The following is a 13887-nucleotide window of genomic DNA, read 5'->3' as shown; positions in this document are numbered from 1 at the left end:
AACATTTTTAAAAAGTGTTTACTTTCGCTGTTGTATGTTTCATTTACAGAATTTTTCCTTTAGTAGCATATTCATAATAATTTATCTGATTTTAGGAAAGGTTGTTTATCACTGTATAGCTGTCTACAAATCCGCCCATGAATAAATTAGTCAAGTTTCTGTTTTCATTCATCAGTTAAACGCTTTCAGTTTCCAATTCTCGGGCAGCCAGTCAGGTGACGATCTTGTGTTATCTGCCAGAAGCCGTTCAGTATTTAAGTCAGCAGCAATATTCAATGAGTGCTATAATATTCAACGAATGCAGAAGGCTAGAAGAACATTTGAAAGGGGAAAAAATGTTTGAAATCCCGATTACATCTTTAACGTTTCTGTTGCAATTATGTTTAAGAAAGGTATTCTACATTTTAAGAAGCAGTATCGGCGAATTTGTAGTTGTAATGCATGGTGCTCTTAAGGCAATAAGAACAAAATCAACAGAAGCTCAACATGGAGAAGAGTCGAATAATCCAGAGCCGACAAGTGTCAACTACCACTTCACTCGACAGTGCAACTATAAGTGTGGATTTTGCTTTCACACAGCAAGGACGTCATTTGTTCTCCCACTTGAAGAAGCAAAACGAGGGCTGCAGTTACTGAAAGATGCCGGTATGTTAAAAAAAAGACATACGCAATGTTTTAAGTTTATTCATTTTTCTCCTGTTACCCTTAATGAGCTTATACATCTGCATTTCAAGTATTATTTACAGTATTAAGATATTATAGCGGCTATTCATACTGTTAGTTTAAGCAAAACTGTAAACCAATGTCTGTTGTTGAAATATTCTGCATATAGTTCCTTAGTATCAATACATATAAACAAAAAGTAAACATTTTAGCTCTTTTTGTAATGTATTTTGTTACAAAAGAATCATTTTGTTTAATTTAGCTCAGATGTCGACTAGGGTAAAGTCGGCTTGACACTCGACATTCGTTTGATTTTCACAGCTTCTGCCTTCGCGTCTCCGTTGCCCTGCACCTTCATTCGGATGTTTAAAACTATACTATAGTTGCGAAAAATGGAATATATTGAATTCAAGATCTGCTGCATTTTAAAAACGAACTAAAATGTTTATTTTTATTTATTTATTTTTTTTACTTAAAACTTGTGTTCAATTGTGAAAAATCTCATCTCTATATACCTTCTTAGGGATAAATAGGCGTGAAACGTTTGAGAAATCATAAAAACTTAAGTTCAGGCTCTGAAATCAAGATTGGCAACCAAATGTACTGTTTCAGAAGTGATACTGTTTGTGGATGAAAAATAAACTTTTAAGAACTTTGAACTGAACTCTGTTTATTAGCTTTCTCCTGCATCCTGATAAGGGAGACACGTAGACTGAAATTCTGAACTGACGTTAATAAAACACTTAATTTGCTCAAAAGTCTGAACTTGTTATCGTTTGGATGTCTGAGTTCATGCATTATGATTTGTTTGTGAAATGTTAATATGAAGTCCATTTGACTGGTGTACCATATGCGCTCACATAGCTGTATTAAGTGTTTACTTGGTGTTTTGAAGTTTTATTAGATAAGAAGGAGGAGCCCAGCACTTATTGTAGATTGTACACACCACCAAATGATATTCAGAAAACAGCTTCACTGTTAAAATGAAACTGATGAATTATCATTCTTTTTATAGACATTATAATAAATAACAATAAATAAAGCTAAAAAAAGCTACCTAATCCAACTCATGGTTTTGGAGTAAGCTATCCTGGTAACACTGGGCACAAGGCGTTAAACAACACTGGATACATTGTCAATCCATCACAAGTCAATCATAATACATATAAGCTTAATAGGTAATTATTTTTCTTTCTTGGTATGTTGTTGGTAATCTTTTTTTTTTCTTTATAGGAATGGAGAAGATCAACTTTTCTGGAGGAGAACCATTTTTGCATCAACGTGGTGACTTTCTGGGGAAGCTGGTTCAGTTCAGTAAAGAAGATCTTCAGCTTGCAAGTGTTAGCATCGTGAGCAATGGAAGCCTGATAACAGAGAATTGGTTTAAAAAGTATGGTATGTGAAATCGACTGAAACGTTATTGAACTATCCTTAGTGAATGCTCATTTGGTTTTGTGTTGGCCTTTCTCTCGCTATCTGATATTTGTAGTTAACTAAAATATCAAAACAGAAATTCCCCTCATATTTATAGCATTAAAAATGTGAAATTCTCAAACACCGTTTTTCATCCTGGTCTATACTCTCATATTTTCCAGCTCTTGTAATCCATCCTTTCAATAAAAGGTCTTTTCATTTTTATAGATACAGTACTTCTGCTTTTATTGTGCTCTGAGATTGCTGTACCCTCATGTCTTATTTTCTATGTTCATGTTTAAAGTCACTGTTTATCAAGTGATTTAACTGCCTTAAATTTCCCCATTGTTTGTGTCACTGAGCTTGTGTGTTTTCTTTAATGAACTGACATTAAATCTAGGGCTACTGTCTCACGACCTTTACTATTGTGAAGTGGAGAGATGGTGCTGTGCACCTACTTGCACAGCATATGATATTTTTATTTTTAGCTGCCATAAGCTTCTTAGATTAAAATATCACTGCATAATATATTATATAGATCTAGTAAAAACAGGTACTGCTACACAAGATGTTGATGGTTTGATACAGCTATGGTTTCTTTTCTATCCACCCATCTATTAATATTTTAACCTGCTTATTCCACTATATAGATACCCAAGTCAAGAGCAAAGTGTTTATATTTAAATGCATATCAGTACATATCAATGTAAAAAAATATCCAGTGTTTGTCATTTTATGTCATCACATAATACCCAACAATATCTATTTTGCTGCATGATTAACCAGCATGTGAAAATGTTCTATACAAAATATAAAAACAATGACCCATTTGGAAATGTGAAGCTGAGTATATCAAAAAAGAAGCAGTTCATAGTAAAGTGGTAAAAATTTACCAGTACACGTTTACAGCTGAGCATTGTATTGTTTAGCCTTTAATCATTCTGTTTAAAGAGGAAAGAGAATATAGAATAAAAACGAGATATTCTCCAAATGTGTACTCTATTAATTAATTCATTAATTGTAAACAAGAATTTTCATTAAATAGTTTGATTTGATGATGATGATTGGTTTTCTGCTGTTCGATACTTTGTATTTATAATACTGTACTTCTATAATACTATTATTAAACACATTACTGTTCATGCATTTTTACCACTCTAGGTGGCAGCAAAGCATGAGCACACACAGTAAATGAACCTAACTTTACATTAGGTAATGCAGCCTTTGAGAGTGTCAAGCTCCAAGCAATGATTGTTTTTGATATTTAGCTGAGGTTTTGGAAATATCATAAAAGTTCAGTTTTGTTTATTAAGCTTATAAATTTACACTGATTTATGAATAATTTTATTTTTATATCAATTTATGTACCCTTAATATTTTAAGAGTACTTTCTCAATATGTTATACTCAAATGAAAGACATGAGCTTAACAAGTCTTTATATGGTCAATATGCAGGCTGCAAGGTGGTAAATCTAATATTTACACTTAACAGTACGTAGTTCTCATTACATTACCCACCAGCAAATACCCAAAAAATCCTGCCACATACACAAAGAGTGACATTTGCCAGAAATATATGCTTAAGAAAATAAGGTAGGCCTAAGTGGAACCACTGACTTTAACTTGTAAGAAATTTTAAAAAATGTATCATGTAAGCAGTGCAGTGTTAGCTCCTGACTTTTATCCAGTGTTGCCCTGGCTTCTCTTGGCCCTGTATTGAATACTTCTCGTTAATCGAGAATGGAAAACATTAATTATGTCCTTTCAGTGTGTGTTCTTCCTGTGTATGCAAAAAAAGAATGAATCATGGACAAAGTTAGAGTGGGTGTGAAAATGTGCCCTGTCGTTTGCTCATAGTCAATCCACGTTTACTTCTCAGCACTGACAGAATATATTTCAGATTTGTATTGCCCTGTAATTGAAAAGGTGATTTTAAAATGGAATAAAGTGGGCATCATCTTCTGTAATACATCCACACTTTCTTTCTTACCTGATGCTGAAATTCTAAAAGTAGCACATAGTGACAACATTATAGTAATATAATGTAATAATATTAACATATAATAATTAATAATATACTGTATCATAATCTTTTTAACACCAACAGCAATAATAATACTATTAATAATATTACATATTTAATTAATTTGTACTATCACATTACAGAACAGCTTAATCCATCATCACCCACATTTTATTCTTGGTATGGTATAAAAGTACATTTACCAAAATTCCTCATTAGGTAGCCCATGACCTAGTAGAATAAGCAGGCCTAAACATGAAAGAATAGATTGAATAATTATCACGTAACTTTCACCAGAATTCTTTCTGTTTCCTACTGTTTTATCTCTGTCATACTGCAAGTTATAAACTAATATACTATATACTACTGTATGTGTTTGCATGTGCAGTATGTATGTTTAAATCGTATACGTCCTTTGTAAGAGTTGAATAAAATTACAAAGTAATCCAGGTATTCCTAAATATTCTAAAATTATTCTAAACATTGTGTCATGTCAGATTTGTTGCACTGACCTTCACATTTTCTTTTACTATGACAGGAGAATATCTTGATATTTTGGCCATTTCATGTGATAGTTTTGATGAAGAAACCAATGCTCATATTGGAAGGGGAAGTGGGAAGAAGAGTCACCTCAAGAATTTATACAAAGTACAAAGCTGGTGCAAAAAATACAAAGTGGCCTTTAAACTAAACACAGTTGTTAACTTCTATAATGTCCAAGAAGACATGAGTGAACATATTAGAGAACTTGCCCCTATCCGTTGGAAAGTAAGTCGGTGAATTTGCTTATTTAAATTTCAAATTATTATTTCTGCATTTTTGTGACCATTTTGTACATGATACTCAGTCTAGGTAGACATTTTCTGCTTTCTGAGCAAGGCAAACTTAATATAGATGATCAGATAAATCAATCATTGGTGATACATCAACAGAACACTGTAAATGTACAGGCATGCATTTTCATACATCAATATCTATCAAGGGTAGAAGAAATTTCTTGATGATTATGTTTAGTTTGAGTAGTGTTTGTTCCTGTTCTGTGATTAGAGAAAACCAGCAAAACATTGTTTAGTTAATATGGAAGAATAAAGCTTATAAGTTAAAAAAAAAGGTTTTGTTAAATAAACTAAGTAAGTTCTTAGAGACAGTAAGTCAAAATCATTGTATTTTTACTATTGTTATTTTGTAAATTTAGTTAGGAGTTTAAAAAAAATGTAACACTAAACTAATATTCAGCTAGTATTATTTTTTCTCACACACTCATGAAAATATTTCATTCATTTGAAGTGGTCATATGTATGCAGTTTTTAGCTTCATCAAAGCCTTCTGAACAAGGACAAATTGGGCCTACCAATTAAAGAGAGATACCATTGGCCTCTAAAGAGTGGCTAATTTGCATCAATTTTAAGAGTGATACAATTGGTCTCTATAGAGTGGCAAATGTGCATCAATTTTTTAAGTGATTGTTTAATATTGAATGAGTTCCACTTGGTAAAATTAATTTAGATAGTCTTAAGATTAAAACAAAAAATCTAAGCTGTGATCATTCATAGTAATACACATAAATTATATTATGCATGTTCCAAAGACTGCATGTGTTTTGTAGACATTTGACTTTTTGGGCTAAGATTTAGCTGTCAGCATGGTTGGTTTCAACTGGGCCCTATTTAGATACTTGCCAGTCCACTGTAGGACACACTCATGCACACACCAAATCTCAATGGCTGACTGAAATCACATGACTGATGCACCGAAGACAGACTCTGGATCTCAAAAACCCTATACTGAATTAGAAATTGGACTGACAAAAGAATGACCAGATTTAACTTAACCATATATTTGAAGTTATATTAGACCTGCAAACATTTATTCATTGTTCATTCTACACTAATAATTATATTACAATACTTACAACAGACTCTCTTGTGCTGTGTTTAGAAAAACAAAGTAAGGATCTTACCTCTATTCAGCATTGTCTCTCAGGAAGAACTATAAAAGATTTTTTCCCCATTATTTAAACTGTGTGTACCTTTCACTGATTATTTTTCTAATTGCTTAACTTAAAGGTATTTCAGTGTTTAGTCATTGATGGGGAAAATGCTGGTGAAAATGCTCTGCGAGAAGCTGAAAAGTTTGTGATCAGTGATGAAGAATTTCATCAATTTCTGGAGCGGCACAAGGACATAGAGTACTTGGTTCCTGAGTCAAATCAGAAGGTACATCAAAAAGTGTTAGTTTTTCTCTTTCGACTGGTATACCTTATTGTATCTTTCTGTTTTCCCTCTGTTCTCCATTTTATATAGACTTTTACATAATATTTGAATGTTACCCTAGAGGATAAATTATATATTCAGTGGAGAAGCCCCAATTATATATTCAGTGCAGAGGCCCCATGATGTTAACAAAATTTAGCTTTCAGAAAAGAAGCATATGCACAAACCTGTCATACTCAGTTTTGCCATATTTTCATTATTCTTTCTAAAACCACTTTGTGCCATTCATATGTATTTCCACATATCCCCATCTTTAACTCTGCAGCCAGGGAAAACTGCAGGACTGACATGAGAACTGCATAAAACAACTATAAATAATAAAAGACATCTATTTCAATGACAACTTAGATAAGTGTGGATAGGTATACAATGCTAGATCACAATAATTACTAATGCTTTCTTGCCAGATTAAACTCATTACCTTTTATTTCATTAGTGCAGAATTAATTTCTAGTAAGATTTTGCAATTTTATTTAAGTTTTAACAATGTTATTAATGTTTATTGTTATCAGTATTTGTGCTGCCATTTTGTTTTTCATGGGCACCACCATTGTGTATATTTTTTCATGGTGACAGCTGTGTTCTTGCTGGCAACAGTGCTATGCAGCTTCATTGAGAAAAAAAGAAGTTTCATTTCTTGTCATCATCACTAGACAGTATTTAATCTGTTTGGTGTTTAACACGAATGGCTTTCAGCATAAGATATTATGATATAATATATAGCATTAAGCAAGAAAATACTCAAGGCAGTATTCTCATCTAGGGTATAAAATGACACCATTTTGCAAACATGTCATAAATAATTCTACGCCTTTTGCCACTCTATGGTAACTTACCAATATTCATGGATGGGCAGAGCCTTGAACCATAAAACAGAATAGCATGAAAGTGAAAAACTGCAAATGCAGTTATAGAACAAACTTAAACTGAACCATTAGTTGAAACAAACAATAGGGGTGACAATTTGAACTGGTCATCAGACGTTGACACGTATAGTGAAACTGATGTATACGGCACTGTAAGATGGAACTACTGTGATATGCCTGGTGAATTTGGTCATATGAAGGTTGACCATGGTGCTAGTGCAGTGGATATAAAAAGTTTACACACATCTACCAAAATCACAGATTTTGTGTGATAAAAAAATTAAACCAAGATAAATCCTGTCAGAATTTATTCCACCTGTATTGCCAAATTGCAATCTATGTAAAGAAGGTGAAATGAAATCATAAACTGTTTAGTGAAAAAAGGAAAAAAATTCATACAAAAAACTGTTTGCATTACTGTCATATTATTATTATCACTTTGTTTGTTCTGTCTTATCCTTAAAAGTTGTATTAAATTGTTTTCTTATTTCACATTTTACTTTGGTTTAAAACTCTGAGTCCACCAAAAACACTGATTATACTATTATGAATATGAATAATATGAATTATAATTATGAATACTATTTAATCTTTCTATTTCCCCTATGCAGATGAGAAACTCTTACCTGATCCTTGATGAATATGTAAGTATTTTATTCTTAAAATTAGCTTTCAGTTAATTTTGTGTTTGTGGAATTAGATTAATGACTAAATATGTTGGTAAACATTAAGATTAATGATTAAATATGTGGTAAACATTAACCAATAACAGCATAAAATGTCTTTATTACTGAAGTGTTGCCTTGAGGTCAGTTTTATGATATCCATTTAGACTAGTTCAGTTCAGTTTGGTCCTATTTATATAATATAGCATGAGTCATTACCAATCCTAGAATGTTGTAGCACTGCTAAAACAAACTAATAAAATATAAAACTTCAGTAATGGACAAACTGCAATGTATAATACAATATTTAAATGCTCATTTTATAATTGATTTGAGAAGGGATAATTATATTAAACCAAAACAAGCTGGAGAGCAAAAGAACAAAATTTCAAATTGTACAATTTTTTTCAGCATCTACCCTTGATCAATGAGTAAGCCATGTCCTCACTCTGCTAACTAATAATAGACTACAATTCACAGTGAAACATTCACTCTGTTTTCAGCTCCATAACCTAATTATATTGGCAATGATGTCAAGGGCCACCACTGTATACAAAAAATGCTACAATGTTCAGAAATATTCTTCTTCTTCATTTACGAGTTGCTTATTTTTATAGAAGGTATCCAGGGTGGCAACATTGTAGCAGGGCTGTTGACACATATACTCCAGTCAGTATCACCGGAATGGCACTACATGGTCATCTTGTGACAAACTACTCACTTAGAAAGTGCCGCAAGAGTGCAGTGAATTAATGAATATGAAGCAGAACATTTCACACTGGCGTAGCATTGCCACTCTATACTGGTAGAACAACATATATTAGCAATGCCAGTGCATATTGCACATACTTCACTATGAACTTCTTTTTGAGCTCTGTGTTTATAAACATAGCTGCATTTGGCTAAAAAAAGTGTCCATCCAATATTAAAATCCTTTAAAATATAGAATACTATGAAACAATGTACCTGTAAGAACTACTTCTCTTGTGCATGTAAAACTGAGCAATGTATTTAGCTTTTCTTAAATGACTTCTTTTGGTATACATTGCAGTTTTACAGGAGTTGAGGATAGGTATCTTCTATTTTATAACTTTCACAGACAGATGAAATTCTTAAAGTCTGCACTCACCAAATGATAATTTTGAAGAGCATAGCCATAAATGAGTCACAATATTAGTTTGGTAGTGTAGGATTTTCTCACACTCTTTGTTTCTTTTTGCGGCATACCCCTGTCCTGTGCTTCCCTAATTGCACCTTTATTCTTGACGCTACTTTGTCAAGCAGGCAACCATTAACAAACCCCTCCCTGTTAATGCCAAAAGATGAGCATAAAGTCAAATTATAATATCTGATTGAATTACCCAGGTTACATTTATGTGCTGTGCTTTCAGCTCTTTTACTTTAAATGTGCCACATGCATTTAAAAAAGAAAAATAAAGTTTGCTATACAATTATAACTAAGAAGTTGGGATGCTTTGTAAAATTTAATTAAAAACAGAATGCAATGATTTGCAAATCTCATAAACCAATATTTTATTCACAACAGAATATAGAAAACATACATATCAAATCTTGAAAGTGACACATTTTAGTATTTCATGAAAAATATTAGTTCGTTTTGAATTTGATGGCAGCAACACATCTCAAAAAAGTTGGGACGGTTGCAACAAAAGGCTGGAAAAGTAAGTGATACTAAAAAGAAACAGCTGGAGGAACATTTTGCAACTAATTATGTTAATTGGTAACAGGTCAGTAACATGATTGAGTATAAAAGGAGTATCTTAGAAAGGCAGAGACTCTCAGAAAAAAAGATGAGCAGAGGTTTACCAATCTTCAAAAAACTGCATTTACAAATTGTGGAACAATTTCAGAACAATGTTCCTCAAAGTAAAATTGGAAGGATTTGAATATCTTATCATCTACATTACCTAATATCATCAAAAGATTCCAAAAATCTGGAGAAATCTATGTGCGCAAAGAACAAGGCCGAAGATCAATAATGGATGCTCGTGATGTTTGGTAACATTGGGCGGTACTGCATTAAAAACAGGCATGATTCTGCCACGGAAATCACTTTATGGGCTCAGGAACACTTCCAGAAATCATTATCTCTGAGCACAGTTACCTGTGCCATCCACAAATGCAGGTTATAGCTCTATCATGCAAAGAAGAAGCCATATGTGAAAATGATCCAGAAACGCCGCTGTCTTCTCTGGGCCAAAGCTTATTTAAAATAGCCTGAGGCAAAGTGGAAAATTGTTCTGTGGTCAGATGAATGGAAATTTGAAATTCTTTTCAGAATACATGGACTCTGTGTCCTCCAGACTAAAGTTCAAAAGCCTGCATCTCTAATGGCATGGGGGTGTATTAGTGACAATGGAATTAGTAGCTTGCACATCTGAAAAGGCACCATTAGTGCCGAAAGGTATATACAGGTTTTAGAGCAACATGTGCTCCCATTCCAAAGATGTATTTTTCAGGGAAGGCCTTGCATATTTCAACAAGACAATGCTAAACTACATACTGCATCTTTTACAACAGCATGGCTTAGTAGTTAAAGAGTCTAGGTGCTAAACTGGCCCACCTGAAGTCCTGACCTTTCACCACTTGAAAACATTTGGTGCATAATGAAACAAAAAATACAACAAAGAAGACCCAGGACTGTTGAGTGGCTAGAATCCTATATCAGACAAGAATGGGACAACATTCCTCTCCCAAAAGTCCAGCAACTAGTCTCCTCAGTTCCCAGATGTTTACGGGCTATACAGTGGTAAACATGGCCCTTTCCCAACATTTTTGAGACATGTTGCTGCAATCAAATTCAAAATGAGCTAATATTTTTCGTGAAATAGTAAACCGACTCACTTTTTGGATTTGGGGTTGTATAATAGGAGCAGCACACAACAAATTTTCATATGGTATTTTTTGTTATTTAAAAGAAGTAAAGAAGGCACTTTTTTTGGGTGCTTAATATTATTTGTTCTTGTATATACAATTTTGATAAGGGTCTGTGGTGTGTTATAGGATATACAGAAATTTGTATAGACTACATTTTTATTAATTATGATGCCAATTAATGACAATGTTTCAAATATTAAATGATTAGTACTTCATTTGTGCATTTTTAAAAGTGAAACTTAATATATTTAGACTATTTTATTCTTACACTAAAATGTTGCATGTATAATTAATACATCCATTCAGTTTTCTTTTACCTGCTTCTTCATTTAGTTTTGAGTGATACAGAGCCTGCTTCACCCCAAGCCTAGAGCACACCCCTAGATACTGAATCATTATGTCTCAGGACTCACTTATGTGCACGCTGCTGTTAGCATTTTAGAGTCTTCAGTTGACTGTGATAGCAAACCTGAGGCAGTCCACCAACGAGAGGAACTCAGCACAAAAGACCCTTCAGCCCGTAATAAAACTTGTGTGAAAGCATAAGGACATGGCCACATTAGCGTAATTTTATTCTGAAAGTTAGAATATTTAATGCAAGGTTTTTTAGCATGGAAACTGTTAAAATGTATAGAATATTGTTTCCAGAAGAAGTTCTAATGTACAATTAAATATATTTGAATTTAATAAATGACTTCCATTTAATACCATATTAAATTTCTTTTTCAGAATAAAATGTATGTGTAATTATAATCTTGAATGATCATACGTAATTTGCTTGTCATTTTTCATATTTTTCAGATGCGGTTTTTGGACTGCAGAGATGGTAAAAAAGACCCATCCAAGTCTATCCTGGATGTTGGTGTTCAGGACGCCATCCAGTTTAGTGGTTTTGATGAAAAGATGTTTTTGAAGCGAGGGGGCAGATACATATGGAGTAAAGCTGACATGCGCTTGGAATGGTGATTTACTTGTATTTCTCCCAGAACAGTGCCAAACTAATGTGTTATACTGTATGTGAAGTGCCATGCAAGATTTTTCATTATTTTGCAGTTTAAAAGATACACCCATGTTACAGTATAGTATCAGGTCTATAAACCTGAATTTGGAAAGCTGTACACATTAGCCTGTAGTTGCAGTGATAATGTTTTAATGCTAGATTTTATTTTCACTGGTCAAAGCCAGAATGCACTGAAGGAACTTAATTATCTGAGATACCTGGAATAATTTACAAAATATCTAGAAAAACATGAAATTTATTAGTAGTGACATAGATACCTTCACCAGGGCCCAAGGATGAAAAGGAGCAAATAGTTCCCATTCCCACACAAGTGGGGTAAGGCTATCAAGGATTTATATTCTGCTCTTTTAGAAGTTCTAAAGTGGATATATAAAATCTGTATAAAGACAAAAATTCTTTCATTCTACAATTCTAAAGTATTTTCAATAACATGGTTGTTATATCATTTAAAGTATTTATTTTTCTGGAAAAAGTGTATATAGTCTTGATTTGTAAATAAATGTATATAATAATATTATACCGCTGTTAATTTTTTATAAATTGAAAGGTACTGTGAAACTGATCTTCATTATGAGCAAATAAGGATTAGACAACAGTATAATGAATAGAAGCAATATTGTTTGAAAAGAAGGCACAGATAGAAATGTGAAAACTGAAAAACATCAGTTTTAGTTTATTATTTTTTATTTATTAAATTGTATTTTCTGGCGCAATGGTTAGTACTGCTGCCTCATGGATCCAGCATCTAAGTTTGAATTGATGGTGTGAGGTTCTCTGGGTGGCTTTATGAAACCTTCCCAAATATATGCTGTTCAGGTCAATGGGTGATTCTAGATTGCACCTGTGTGTGTTTAAGTGTAGGTGCGTTTGTGTGTGAGCTTTGTAATGGACTAATGGCCTGTCAAGCATTGGTTCCTGTCTCGCACCTAATGCTCCAACCTCCATATGACAACTGAATTGGATAAACAGTGCTGAAAAATGTTATGTAATTATTTCCATAAAAAATAAAGTTTTTAAAATTACTTACATGATTTTATTAGAGGTATAAAAAGTGTGAATGGTATCCTTTATATGTCATCCTTTGCGTCAACAAAAACTGAAATTTCAGTAAGTATGTTGACTTTTGATATTGAAATTCTTAAATTGGGTGGCACGGTGGCGCAGTGGGTAGTGCTACTGCCTCGCAGTTGAGAGACCTGGGGACCCGGGTTCGCTTCCCGGGTCCTCCCTGCGTGGAGTTTGCATGTTCTCCCCGTGTCTGCGTGGGTTTCCTCCGGGCGCTCCGGTTTCCTCCCACAGTCCAAAGACATGCAGGTTAGGTGGATTGGCGATTCTAAATTGGCCCTAGTGTGTGCTTGGTGTGTGGGTGTGTTTGTGTGTGTCCTGCGGTGGGTTGGCACCCTGCCCAGGATTGGTTCCTGCCCTGTGTTGGCTGGGATTGGCTCCAGCAGACCCCCGTGACCCTGTGTTCGGATTCAGCGGGTTGGAAGATGGATGGAAATTCTTAAATTTGGATGCTTTGGAAATGTTTTGGTGCTACATAGATAGATAGAACTTTATTTGTCCCCAGGGGGATATTTGGCTTTTTACAGAAGATCTTTCAATAAATAAATAAAGATACACACACGCTTTTGTCTGAACACACACCACAATGACTATAAAGCAAGAAAATTAAAAAGAAAAAAAGTTCTGACTTGGCTGTTACAGTGAATCATTATGCAGATGTATTGCTGGTGGTATAAAGTAGCCCCAGTAGTGTTTCTTGATGCTCTTCTGGTGAATAATTTGTTGGCTGAAAGTACTCAGTGTTAGTGTGTCCGAGAGTGGATGTGCTGCATTGTTTATAATGGCACTTAATGTGTTGCTGGGTAAAATATAATTGCATATTTATATCCAATCTCTGTTTTATTTCAAATCCACATGCTCAAGAAAAAACAATTAAATACAACGTATTACATAATGGTGAAAATGTTTTGTGTACACTATTAAAAATAAAGGTGCCAGAGTGGTTCTTTTGAGTGATGCAATAGGGGAACCATTTTTGGTTCCCAAAGACTCATTCACA

At 33.7% G+C, this 13887-nt stretch overlaps 1 protein-coding gene across 1 annotated transcript; it reads left to right on the top strand.

The window, feature by feature from the left end:
• rsad2 (radical S-adenosyl methionine domain containing 2) lies at positions 1–12339 on the top strand. The gene is made up of 6 exons (XM_028796905.2): positions 1–645; positions 1897–2058; positions 4638–4867; positions 6166–6315; positions 7850–7882; positions 11603–12339. Exons 1-6 carry the CDS (start codon positions 276–278, stop codon positions 11765–11767), a joined length of 1110 nt encoding a protein of 369 aa, XP_028652738.1. The 5' UTR covers positions 1–275; the 3' UTR covers positions 11768–12339.
• The last annotated feature ends 1548 nt before the right edge of the window (positions 12340–13887 follow it).

This window comes from Erpetoichthys calabaricus, chromosome 3 (genome assembly GCF_900747795.2).
Source record: "Erpetoichthys calabaricus chromosome 3, fErpCal1.3, whole genome shotgun sequence".
NCBI lineage: Eukaryota > Metazoa > Chordata > Cladistia > Polypteriformes > Polypteridae > Erpetoichthys > Erpetoichthys calabaricus.
Note: the sequence above shows the minus strand (reverse complement) of the source record. Positions and strands in the feature narration are given on the sequence as shown.